General features: G+C 34.9%; 1 protein-coding gene across 1 annotated transcript in view; it reads right to left on the minus strand.

Moving 5' to 3' along the window:
• The window catches only part of DCC (DCC netrin 1 receptor), a 689,897-nt gene that overhangs the window by 55,035 nt on the left and 621,409 nt on the right, over nt 1-13,453 (minus strand). The window contains 3 exon segments of the mRNA XM_032595323.1: nt 434-598; nt 6,841-6,948; nt 12,112-12,250. Coding sequence (XP_032451214.1) covers nt 434-598; nt 6,841-6,948; nt 12,112-12,250 — 412 coding nt within the window.

Below are 13,453 nucleotides of genomic sequence, written 5' to 3' on the forward strand. Positions count from 1 at the left end.
TTTTGTATATAAGGATAATAGTTCCTCAAAGAAAACATTTAAAAGGGCAGTAGTATGGCATTCACATAATTCAGTGCTTTTTAATTTTTATTTCCTTACATAAAATGGCAAAAAAGTTTCATTATATTTTGAATAGAACCACTATACATGAAATCAATACAAAATTCCAAAAGGATTGTAAATGAAAAAAAAAAAGTCAAGTTAAATATTCCTGCCTTGTGCCAATGGCAGAAAATGTGATAACAAAATAGACCTTTCTTTGACATGCTGGCTTTCAGCATAAAAATGTACATTTAAATTTATTTTTAATGTCCATTGTAGTCATGCTGCCAACAGAGATGGCAAAGACAGTTCCTAACTCAGACTCCATAACTATTTTACAACAATCCCACAGAAAAAGAAAGGCTATACTGTACTAGAAAATGATTCAAACCTTTCAGAGTCCTGAAGAGGATGGGATCAGACAGGGGCCCAACTCCTTTTGCATTTCGTGCTTGAATTCGAAAGTAATACATAGTGTCAAGGTTGAGATCCATGATTTGATGAGTAAGCCGATCACCACTGATTGTTTCCATAACCCAGTCATCAATTGTATGTTCTTATCCAAGGTATAAACAAGATGTAAGCTGCATAAATAGATATTTAACTTTGTTTAGTATACTGACTGCATGCTATACTTCTGTTTCTAACACTCATGTTTTCCCAATATAATTGCAATGATTTTTTTACATTCAACAATCTATAAACTACAGTATTCACTTTGCAAGTAATGATTTTTTTTGATATTGCAAAGATCAGACAAATAATTGCTTTCAATGTGCGAATCTGAAAAACTGAATAGACCATTTGAAAACAAAATATCTGCCATATTTAAAAATACAAGGGTTCTGCTGCTATAAGTCTTGTGCATGGATTCCTGACGACAGAACAAACTGATAACAAATGTGTGTTGTTTGTGGCGATACCGTTACGCAGCAATAGACAACAAAATAGGCTAATGGTGACCTTGGCAATCTGCACTCCAGGTGATTTCTGTATTCAAACAAGTTCAGGAATCACTGCTTTAGTTGATACGTGGAATCTGTACATTTTTGGCATCTGTTGAGATGTTGATTGAGCAGATATGAATGTCTTATAATGCAGAGAGCTCAGTAAAAGATGAAAGACCCAGGTAAAGAATTCTGAAAAACTTGAAAGACTATCTGAAACCTCCTTCTGGTTCATATTAAAATTGGAAGACCATAATTCAAAAGGGATTGTGAAATATCACTGGGCAAAGAAGTTTTTCTGACTCATTATAAACAACCCCATGATCAATATCAATACAATCTTCTAATATTCTTGAGTCAGAATAGTCTCCATTCTTGTCCTGAATAGAAGACTCTGGTATTTATTTATTTATTTGTTTGTTTGTTTGCTTGTTTTTAGCTTTTATCATGTGCATATCTTATCTTTTCAAAAGGATACGAACATTTCTTTAGTTCAGGAGCCATATCCTATATTGCTTTTTATTCTTCAGAGAAACCAATAAAATCAACTTCACATAATAGGTATTGAAACTCAGTTATTGAATGAAATCCTCTGGCCAGTCAGCACATAATGTTTTACATTCATGACATTTAATGCAATTGTAGAGGTATTATGGGCTGTTTGTAAGTATTCAATGACACTGAAAACTTGGAAAATTGTATTCTCCTCTCAGGTCAGCCATATTTATTCCTGATTTTGTTTATTTATCAAATGAGAATAAATGTTTGCCTTCCTTGTGTTTTGGGGATTTTTTTTTTCGTTCGTAAAAAGCATTCAAGTAAGGCATTTAAAAATGACAATTCTGGCATCAAATAAGTAGGATTAAGTGTGTAAGATCAGCTTTTGACAATTCCCAATTTTATTTGAAGTGATTCCCTGATACGTATGGGGAAGTCTATCTTTTTTTTTTTTTGTAAATTTGAGACCTGAGATGGAGAATAGAAACTTACTGCTACATCATTCTCTAATCATCAACTCTAATATTGGCCTTAGAGAAACCATATAATTTCATTTGGATGTATGAGTTTGGTGTGGGACTGAAGTCTTAGCATATGGATTTCCACACAGGTTAGAACGAATCCGTTGGTTTCCCCAGAACCTCTTGTATCTATATGTTCATTTCTCTGTGTCCAAGTTTTTTTCTTCATCCTTTTTCTTACTTAAAAAAAGTCATTTTAGAGAGAGAGAGAACATGAATGAGGGAGAGGGGCAGAAAGAAAGAGAGAGAGACTCTGAAGCAGGCTGCATGCTCAGCGCAGAGCCTGACACAGGGCTTGATCCAACGACCCTGGAATCATGATCTGAGCTGAAATCAAGAGTTAGACGGTCCACTGACTGAGGCAGGCAGGTGCCCCTCTCTTACTTTTTTCTACTTTCTTTTTGTCTCTTACCCACCATAACCAGCCAAATAATGAAAACTATATCCTGTGTTGGGTGATAAGACCTGGGATTGTTAACACAAGTGGGCACATCCTGCTAGAATCACATTTGTCTAAATACGTATAAAATGTAACATCATACATCTGTCATTTTGCCTACTTACACAAATAGGTAGTTGTAATTCCAAAAGGAAAGTGTCAGAAAATGTGCAATTCCACCTTTCTCCTCTCTTCTGTCTTTTCTGTACTTATTCCTACAGACCAATGATTCCCTTCCATGGGTCACCTGCTAAGTATCAGGAAGACCAAGATGATTCCTACTAGCAAGGAGCTCAGCCCAGTATGAGCTCTTCCTCTTTCAAAAACTGATTCTAATAATCATGTATATCAATAGATATATAATGGTGGACTCATTTCTTCCTTCTTTGTGGTAAAAAAAATACTAAAAAAACAAAAACAAAAATAAAAAAAACACCAGGCTATGAGTTCAGGAAGACCTGACTTCAAGTCATAGGTCTATCATTTCCTGACTTTGCAACCTTGACCAACTTGCTTAATCTAAGTATGTCTCAATATTCTCATCTGAAAACAAGTTGCCATGAGGTAATGCATTGTAGGAATCTAATATAGGTGGGTATTCATATTATAATATCTTATATATAGTGACTACGTAGTAAATGCTCCATCAATTCATTTTTTTCTCTCCTTCCTTCCTTCTTTTCTTTTTCTTTTTTTCTTAATATTAGTAAAGCTTAAGGAAGTGTCATATTTGGAAGAGCTAGAACTTTGACTTCAAGTCAAACATAGATTTAATAGCAATTCAATGATTATTCTACTCAATAAATATTTATTAATTACTACTAAGTGTCAAGAATATTGATACTGAAGACAAAGTATTGATCAAAATCTGAAACCTGTTTTTATGGAATTTTCAGCCACATAATAAGCGTTTAGATTTTTTCTCCTGATTATATGAGAAGGGGAGGTAGAGGAAGAAGTCAAGATGGCTAAATTTCCAACTTTGCAAAGGGGTGAGCCTGAAAACTTTTTAAATGATGGGAGTTAGAATATTTAGACACGTCTGACTGTAGTGAGTGCTCAGTGGGGCCACAATCCTGGACGGTCTTACAACCTATTACAGAATATAAGAATGCATTATTTGGCTGGTTATGGTGGGTGGTAGACAAAAAAAAAAAAGAACAAAAAGAGAAAGAAGGGAGAGAGAGAAGGATTGGGGAATAGTAGGAGGTGCCAATAAAACAGGCAAGTAGAAATGTATAATATGAGGTAGGATATGCATGTTTAGAATTCCTTGGATGGAGATGCAGATTTCAGAGACATAAGTTTGTATTCACCAAAGCCTTGGCTATACTATACACACTTTTCAGATAAAGTAACAAAGAGAATGAAAAGATCTATTTAAGAAACGGCAAATAAAATGTCTGCTAATAAGACTGAGAAGCTCTAGCCTGAAATTGGAAAGAAAAGTGGGTAGGTGATCTTACAAAAGTCAAGAGGAAAGAGAATTTAAGAAAGAGGAAAACAGGACTAGAACATCAAATGACACACAAAAAAGATAACATAATCTTATCCATTGGATAGTACTGATAAGGAAACAATCTCTGAAGACCTAACTTTTTTTTTTTAACTATGTTGGTCTCTGATGTTCATGTTGGATGCTGCATTTATTTAGATCAATGTTTCAAAACTCTAGCTGTACATTAAAATCACTTGGGGAGCTTTTAAAATATAGCATGCTCAATCCTTTCTCAAATAAATTAAAACATAAATCAGTTGAGAATCACTGATTTGAACCAGTTGAATACTAATAAGCTGGAGCAAAACGTAGTGTAATAGTGAAGAGTATGAACATGAGTTTTAAATCCTAGCTCTGCTACTTCTTGGTTATTGGACTCTGGGAAAGTTATTTCCCCTAGAAATCTCTCGTCTATTTTGAGGTGGAATAATAGGAAGATGGAATCCCTTATAATACTAAAGTGCTTAGCATGATGCCAAGCATGTAATAAATTCTCTCCATTCTCTCCTGAAAATCTCAGTACAAATTCCTAAGCTGCCAGTTTACAATCAAGGAATCTAGGCATTGGCATTATCTAGATCTCCTTCTTTGTCCTCTTTTTTTGTTTACTCTTTTTGAAGTATATATATTTACAAATTGATGCTCGGTTCTATGCAGAGTACATGAGTAAAGCCACACCCTAGAATGGATTTCAAATGGGAATAATAACAGCTGATTTGTTTTAGTTCTCACTGGACATCAGAGACGTTTCTCAGCAGTTTATTATTACATTCTACAAAAGAAGTTATATTACTATCCTTATTTTTATGGATGAGAAAGTGACCTTAGGAAAGTTAACTTACCCAGGTATCTCCCTCAGAAGCTTAGGGTCCTAACCACCCTGCTCTACTGCTGTGTGCATGCAAGGACTTGGGAAACAAAAGAAACATAAAGGTAGGATGTGAGCACGTTCTGCCACATCGGCACATACACGCTCTGACACGTTGGAAAAGAGCTCACATTTCCTTTGTACTTTAGAGAAAAACACAGTGTAGTAAATCTGGGCCCTCTGTTATATGGTATTTTGAATATTTCGGCATCCTGTTTCCTGGAAGTAATTTCACTGAAAGAATCAATATGTATGGAATAGAAACTATCTTAAGGGTTTTGCTCCCTGTTGAGTTGAGTCCAATTATGTCAACTTGATAATAACAATTTTGTTTTAATAAATAAACTAGGCTTTTGACGGTAAAAAGTATTGCCTCCCATACTTCTATCTTACCATTGTGAGAGATTGGATACCGAACATACAACTTTTAGTAACATATGTGGAGAAGGTTTCTTATACATGCACTGTCACTTTGGCACACAGAATTTTATTGCTTAGATTAATTTGCATTTCTTAATATGGAGCAGACTTCCATTTTTTCCCTGAAAAAGCAAAATTAAGCTTCCTTTCAGAGTTGAAAACACATTCCATTGTTTACATTGACTATTTGATGAGATTCATTTCAATAAGAGTGGAGAATTTGGGTAGTATATGACTTATTTTATCCCTTACCAAAAATATGTACTTTTTCCATCAGAACTTGTTTTTATTTAGACAACTTCTATTCTGTTTTTTTCTTCTTAAGCTTATTATCTATTGATTTACCATATGCTTATAAATAACTGTTTATAACATAATAAAAAAGTCATCATGTAAACAAACTAAAATCTAAAAAAGCACTGAAATAGAACCAATGAAAATACATCATAACACTGAGGGGAAACAGAAAGAGAAAATTAGAATGAACCAGGCTCAGTTTTAGAAAGTCAGGCAGAGTGACAACTCAGCATATAAGATTTTGGGGAGATTTAATATCCCTCCTCTCTTTCTGTATTTGTCAGCTCAAATGAAAATTCTGTTTGCTATTGCACTAAGAGCAATTTCCTAGAGAAAACAAGTCTTCAACTTAAATTTAAATCTCATTTGGAATTTTCACATTATCTTTTCATTTTGGAAAATTCAGAAAGCAACTCACACAAAGTAAGTGTGCCATCTGAACTGTAATTTCCAAGCTTATCTCTGTTATCACAGAATGACTGAATTACTTTGCTAATTTATAATAGTGTTATCCACTTGTATGAAAAAAAAAGAAGAAAAAGGAGTGACTCTTACATGTGCCTAACCCAATGGTTCAAGTTAATTAGACTATAATGTGCACATTTTTAGTTATACAATATTTTTCATAATAATTATATGCTATGGAGACATCTATTAAAAGCCTAAAGTGATCATTTAAATGCAAAATCCCTGATAGAACTCCATTATATTTTTCATACTAAATTAACATTACAGGCTTCTAATGGATGCTTTAATTAGGCATTGATGTTATCAGCAATATTTGGCAAAATAAAATGTGTCACTGTGAAATATTCATTAAGTTCAATTTCTGTCAGTCAATATTAAGTATTTTATGAACCTTATGATTTAAGTAAGAAGCTAAAAGCTAAAGTGAGGAACTAAAAACCTCTTTTGTATGTGCCATTCAAAAATACATGGTCATTAGGTGTCTTTTGTATTTTATAACTGCCAAACAACCAGCTTCTTGTTAGTCATTTATGCTCAGAGACATTCCATTAGAAGGTTGTCCTAATGCTCCACAAGATGAAAGACAAAAGGTCTATACTAATTAAAATACACATCCTTCAAGAAGCAACTCAAGTGAAATGTGTGTGTGTGCATATTTGTAGGCACCTTTAGAAGAAATTCCATGGTCAGTGGGGGGCAAGAAGAGACAACCAGAAAGCATCAGGGAGTACACAGAAATTCTGGGACAGAAAACAAATACACAAAAGGCATGGACAGTACACACGAGGTAAGCAATCGCAGGGTAAGCAGAGCAATGTTGGGAATGTAGCAGAGATGCTTACCGGTAATTTTCCCATTGGCTTCCAAGGGAGGCTGCCAACTCACAATGACAGCACGAGGCTTCCCTTCTCTAGTAATGACTGTCAAATCCTTGGGAGCAGAGGTCGGGGCTACGAGAAGAAACAAAGACAAGGCCTTGTCATTGGATGTGAAAGAAAACAGACGTTTATGAGACTTCTAATCATGATGTTGACACTCAGAATCCGTCGTGCAGTATATCATGTTTATCCTACCAGTTTCGATTTATTTCAAGTGTTTTAATTAAACAAGCAAACAAAAATACAGAAATTAATGTTTTTTCCATGGAAGTCAAATGACTTCCAAAGGTGTAAATATGGAAAAGAGAACGGAGTATGTGTGAATACAGAGAAGAAAAGTATAACGGATATTTCCAAGTGAGCACCACACTAAACATTTAAGAATTATTATAAGAACAAAGAAATGTACACATACTTAGTGAGATTGATGGCTACCTGTCTCCAAGAGACAGAATTCTGTACCAACTGTAGGATTTATAAATACAAATGTCACCTAATTCTATATTTTCTTAAAAGCAAGAAGAAGAAAAAAGAAAAGAATGTACTTAAATGCATTAAGATGTTTTAAACCATCTTGCCTAGGTAAACATACTAGGTTATCTCCTAACAAGAAGGCAAAAAAAATATTTGAAAATAGAAGAGGTATGGAATCTATGAAGGTCTTAGTATCAGTCTGGCGTGGAATAGGAAGGCACGAAACTCTGCCTTTCTTAGAGTTACTTTTCCTACATGTTGTTGAGGGGAGGGGCAGAATTTATCACCCCAAAATATGCCTCTTTGGCCTAAAGACTATTTTAGGCCTCTTTGGCCTAAAGACTATTTTATTTCAAGACCACAATAGACATCGGAAAAGCTCTGCAAATTTAGTAGATGTTACCCTTTTATAAGAGAAATTTTATTTATAAGAGTGTCTCCCTCTAGGTACCAAGAAGAGAATGACAAAATCTCTAGAAACTTTTATTAAGGAGAAGGTAGGAACTTAATTCTGCATTACAATGACACTCTTGTTTCTTGTGATTTGCCTGAAAACCTCCCATAACTGGCTTCCCACCCCACAACATACTCTTTTGTTTTTAGTTGTAGATTGTATATAAGGTGACGGCTTGGGACATTTTATTTTATTTTTAAAAAAAATTTTTTTTTCAACGTTTATTTATTTTTGGGACAGAGAGAGACAGAGCATGAACGGGGAAGGGGCAGAGAGAGAGGGAGACACAGAATCGGAAACAGGCTCCAGGCTCTGAGCTATCAGCCCAGAGCCTGACGCGGGGCTCGAACTCACGGACCGCGAGATCGTGACCTGGCTGAAGTCGGACGCTTAACCGACTGCGCCACCCAGGCGCCCCAGGCTTGGGACATTTTAGTGAGTAACAGTTTTCCTGGGTATCCTCCATGTATACAGGAGGTATACATGTTTTTAAACTCCTGTTTGTTTTTCTCCTATTAATCTATCTTTTATTATGGAGGAGTCTCAGCCAAAGACCTAGAAGAATAAAAGGAAAATTATTTTTCCTCTCACATTGTGCTCAACAAAATTTTAAATATATTTTATTTTTAACATTTTTTTTTTTTTTTTTTTTTTTGAGACAGAAGGAGACAGAGCATAGGGGGAGGGTCAGAGAGAGAGGGAGACACAGAATCTGAAGCAGGCTCCAGGCCCTGAGCTGTCAGCACAGAGCCCGATGGGCTCGAACTCACGGGCCGGCGCAAGATCATGACCTGAGCTGAAGTCGGAGCTTAACCGACTTAACCACCCAGGCGCCCCTGAATATATTTTAAAGGTGGCAGTACACTGGCCAAGCCAGTCCAGTATCTTCCAGGCTTCTTTAGACCTGCTTTTTCACTGTCTATGCTTTGAAATGCAGTGAGTTTTCCTTCTAGGCAATGCACAATGCTCCGAGTCGATTATTGATAGTCTCTTTTAGTCACCCTCAGTTTGACCTGGGAAATTTCGGAACATATCTTAAATTCTATGAATGGGTTCTAGAGGTATTTCCAGATCTCTGCATAAGAATGCTTGTGTATTACAAGAGAGGTACAGTTTGGTCCTAATTCTGAATTCTTCGCTTTTACCGTTCTCTTTGGTTCTTCTGTTGGCCCTGTCATGGGGAATCTGAGTTACAGTACTTCCAGTTTCTCTTCCCGAATATAATTTCAAGTGAAGGAGACACCAAACATTTCCATCTAGCATAACATTTATTTCCAATGCCCTAGTTCTCAAAGCCACTAGTATTCCAGGTTAACCAAAGCTGCACCTAATCATAATATCCTGACAAGGTACTTAATATATTTAAATTAAAAAAATGAAAGCAGGAAGAGAATACATAGGTCTAGTGTAGTTGAACCCTGAGTAAAGAAACTACATATGTATATGGTTTAATGAACCAAGAATGAGGCCATTCTTGCAAGAAAAGTTCTGTTACAGCAAAATATCAAAGAGGCAATACTCTCTTAAAGATGGATTAGTCTCATAAAGAGTTCATTGAAGATATTTTCTAAGCCATAGATAGGAAGGTAACATATAGTCACAAATTGACTTAGAGTATTATACCAAGCATAATAAGGAATTTTCTGATTATGGAAGCAATTAAAAGATCTGTCTTTCTAACTACTCAGAATAGTGTGTGTTTTCTTAACTGGGTTAAAATTCAACTTGATGGCTATTTAGAAAACAGTTAAATGGTGATGATTAGACTGCTTCACTGAATCTGTTACTATTTTCAAAAAAGATAAAAATGACTTCAACTTTACCTAACAAAATAATACACTGAAGAGGTGGTTATTTTTCAAAAAAAAAAAAAAAAAAAAAACAACCAAAAACAACCCAATAAACTTTTCTAACAGCCAATCTATTTCAGGTGTTGTGCAAGTTTTTCTTTTTCCTCAAGCCATGTGAATGTTGGTGAATAGCGATTCTGGTATTGCAATCAACAGCTTAAATGTTTAGGATTATCATATAAGCTGCACACTGTTAGGACAGGAATGTGGCTCTAACAACTTCAGGGATGTCTACTGAATCCAGCAGAACGTCTCTGGTCTGTTCCTCTCCAATCTCACAGGTTCCGCCCAGAGGAGACCTTTTAGAAATTCTTCACTGACTACCAATCTTCTTTGGATTAAATGTAAATAAATAACAAATAATAAATACCAGGCCCTGATATTTACACTTCACTTTCTTTTACAGCCTCATTTCCCCTTGTTGTCCCATGATTCTTGTGGTCCAGTCACTCTGAACCATTCACAAGTGTCTCTAGAAGACATCTTTCTGATACTTGCTCATGTATTTTTGTACATGCTGCTCCTTTCCTTGGAAGTTCCTGGAATAGGTACCTGATGATCCTCCCTGGCCATAGTTCAATTATTTTTTCTTTTGTGAAACTCTCCTTTATTTCTCTAGACAGAATTTATATTTGGCTCTGTTTGTTCAGATTCTAACTTGCCCTACACTCTATGGTTGTATTTCTTATATTATTTCAGTTTTTTTTTTGCATTATTTCATTATTTCAGATGTCTTTCTAATTATTTATATTTTACTTAACTAGAATAAAATTAAGGATTTATCACCTGGACAGAATGAAATGTTTTATTTCAAGGATTTACCAACCACTCTTACCCTTGTCATAAACAATTCCAGCACAAGAACATAACTATGTGGCCCTATACAGTCTTTAATGTTACTACAGAATTAGAACCAAACGTGGTGTTATTTCATTCAGTTCATTTCCTTCTCACAGTTCTAAAGGTCTGAAGACACTTGTGAATTATTTCTTGCTTCTCATCATCACCCAGAGATCTCATCCACATGCTATTTACACTTTTGTCCAGATCATTATCTGTTTTGACAATCACCCTGCCTAAAACCACTCTCTAGCAGTTAATATCTTTTTGTCAGAAATGGGTCTCACTGCTAGTACCCCTACAAGGCTATGCAGTTGATGAAAAATCAAGAGAATACATTTATCAATTCAGATTTTAGGGTGCATTTTATGAAAGGGAAAAATGAATGAATTTGCTTGCTTTAAGAGGAAATTACTACTCCTTCTCTTTCATTCAGGGAAGACCTAATGTCTTACTGGTTTATGTTTAACTCCTTTCATTTCCTTTTAAGTAAAAAGGAAGAGCAGGGCCTTTATTCTCCCCATGGTACATAATTCATTCAGCATGTCTCATTCTTCCTTTGAAGCTGTGAACATTGGCATCTAGGGCAGAATTCTAGGAGAAAGAGTTAATATACATAAACATGTAAAACAGAAGAAGATGAAAAAAAAAAGAAGGATGTTGAAATTAAATCCGACAAACTAGAAAACTTCTTATAGAAAGAAGTATCCACAAAAATGTAACAATATTAACAGCAGACTCTCTGAGTTAAAGTAGTAGCTTGGATTAAGGGTCACAATTGCAATGCCACGGGACAAATTCTAATGGAAAAAGAAATTCAACTTAACCTGAGAGTTTTATTGGTACAGCTTTATTTTTAATTTGGAAATGTGTGGTGTAGTTTACCCCTAACTAGAATACCATGAAACCAATCCAAAAGCATGTTGATTCCCTATTCTTCAGATGTTGGATTTCTGTGAACTATAAAAGCCAAGTGTACTGCATGTCTGTTAAGGTTATGAACTCAACGTTTATGATCCATAGTAAATGTGACTGGTAAAAATTTACAGTGAGTTACATTTTCCTGCGATTTGAACTATTTCAAATTGCATGAAGGTTTTTCTATTGTGTTGCCTTATTGCCAAGGAGTGAACATAACCACAAAGAAACTTCTTCCCATACCCAGTTGTGGTTATTTATGGTAAACATTACAATGTGATTATGGCTGTAATGCAATGTTTTATTTTGTATCTAATTTCTTTCCAAGAAAGTAAATGCCCACCATGGCTACTAATCAAAGACTCAAATGTTTTGGACAGAGTTCAGTGCATGGATTTCTGCTTTCACTTAAAGGAATTGAGAAAAAAGATTTATATTCATTTAGATCCCTGGAGTTAACACCCAGATTAAAACCAGATTATTCAATATATTGAGGACTCATTTTCTTCTTTTGTAGAGTGGAGAGGATAATACTAGATATGAAAGTACTTTGAACTACAAAGAATAAACTATTTCCTGCAGGACGAGGTGGGACTTAGACATCATAGTGCACATATATTCTGATATCTACAAAACCTGGGAAATACCGTTACCAAATGCCAAGAGTCAAAATTTTGAAGCAAGCCTTTCTTCACATACCTGCTTCATATGTGGTGGCGTGGGCAGTCATGCTCCATGTGCTTGACCTTCTGTTTTTTGTTACCATTACCGAGAACTCATACATCGTGTTGGGTTTGAGGCCTGTTGCTGTGTAACTCAGAGATGTTGTGTCTTCTGACTGTACAAGTGGGACATAAGCAAAGAGAAAAAAGATGAACTCTATCAACTTGGTAAATCAAAACATGTACAGAGACTACCAAATAACCAAAAAAGAGTCTGTTTCCAAACAGCATAAAAGCTGTGACACAGAACTGGCTCTACTTCCCTTCTGTCAACCAGTTTACACTGGCTGATTATATATCTAAAAACACGGTGGGTAAAATCAGATGTGACGTTGTCCAGAGGGGCGGCCAGCTGATCAATTTTCCAAGGAGGGCAATAACCAGTGTGTCAGGACCAGTTCTGTTTGCTTCTCAGTTCCGTTTTTAAGGTAATCTTCACTGACTTTAACTGTAATTTGTTTGTAATAATCCACAATACATTTTATAATAATCAAAATACATTTTATGTATTTTAAGTAGATCATCATGATTGTTTTTCACTAGTAATAAAATTAGTTTTTAGAGTTTTACTACTTGTGATTTAAAAAAAAATCTTTAGAGTACAAACTTTTAGTGATCCCAGAATCTATTTGAGTATTATAAAGAAAAAAGACAAAAGCAAATGTTGTAGTATGTGGTCTTCTTTTGTTCAGTGTTCACATTAAACGCACATTTAAGTATGGTCACTGGAGCAACTGATTAGGAAGGGAATGACAAATTGGGTAAGTATTAAAAGATTATATTAGTGTTAATATTATTTGTCTTTTGAAACCATTCTTTTTCAATTAAATAGCAGGTTAAAGATATTTTAGTAGAAAGTAAATTATCTATTTTATTACTTACTCAAGAAATCAAAATGGTAATGAAAAAAATACGTTAATCTTCCAGGTTAATGCATATTTTCAATATGATCAGGCAAATTTAGCCTATTTATGCCTCTATGATACTTGTAAGTATCAGGTTATGCTTGTATTTAAATATTGACCCTCCTCCAAAGTTTCATATTTATTTTTACTTTTATATTCACTACATTTGTTATATATCTATGTCTAGAAAATCAAGGAAAGATCTTTTCCCCACCTATGTCACACCTATCTCCTCCCATACTACTGTAGTGTGGTATATCTTTTTTATTGTACTATGAATCCTTAGATTATAGCTATGAAAATCTTACATTCATTACAAAACCAAATAAATATTTAACTGTACTAATAACAATTTGATGATGTTGCCCATCCATCCTATTAAAGTGATACCTCATAAACATCTATCAGAAGCTC

The sequence above is a fragment of the Lynx canadensis genome, chromosome D3, assembly GCF_007474595.2.
Source record: "Lynx canadensis isolate LIC74 chromosome D3, mLynCan4.pri.v2, whole genome shotgun sequence".
Lineage (NCBI taxonomy): Eukaryota > Metazoa > Chordata > Mammalia > Carnivora > Felidae > Lynx > Lynx canadensis.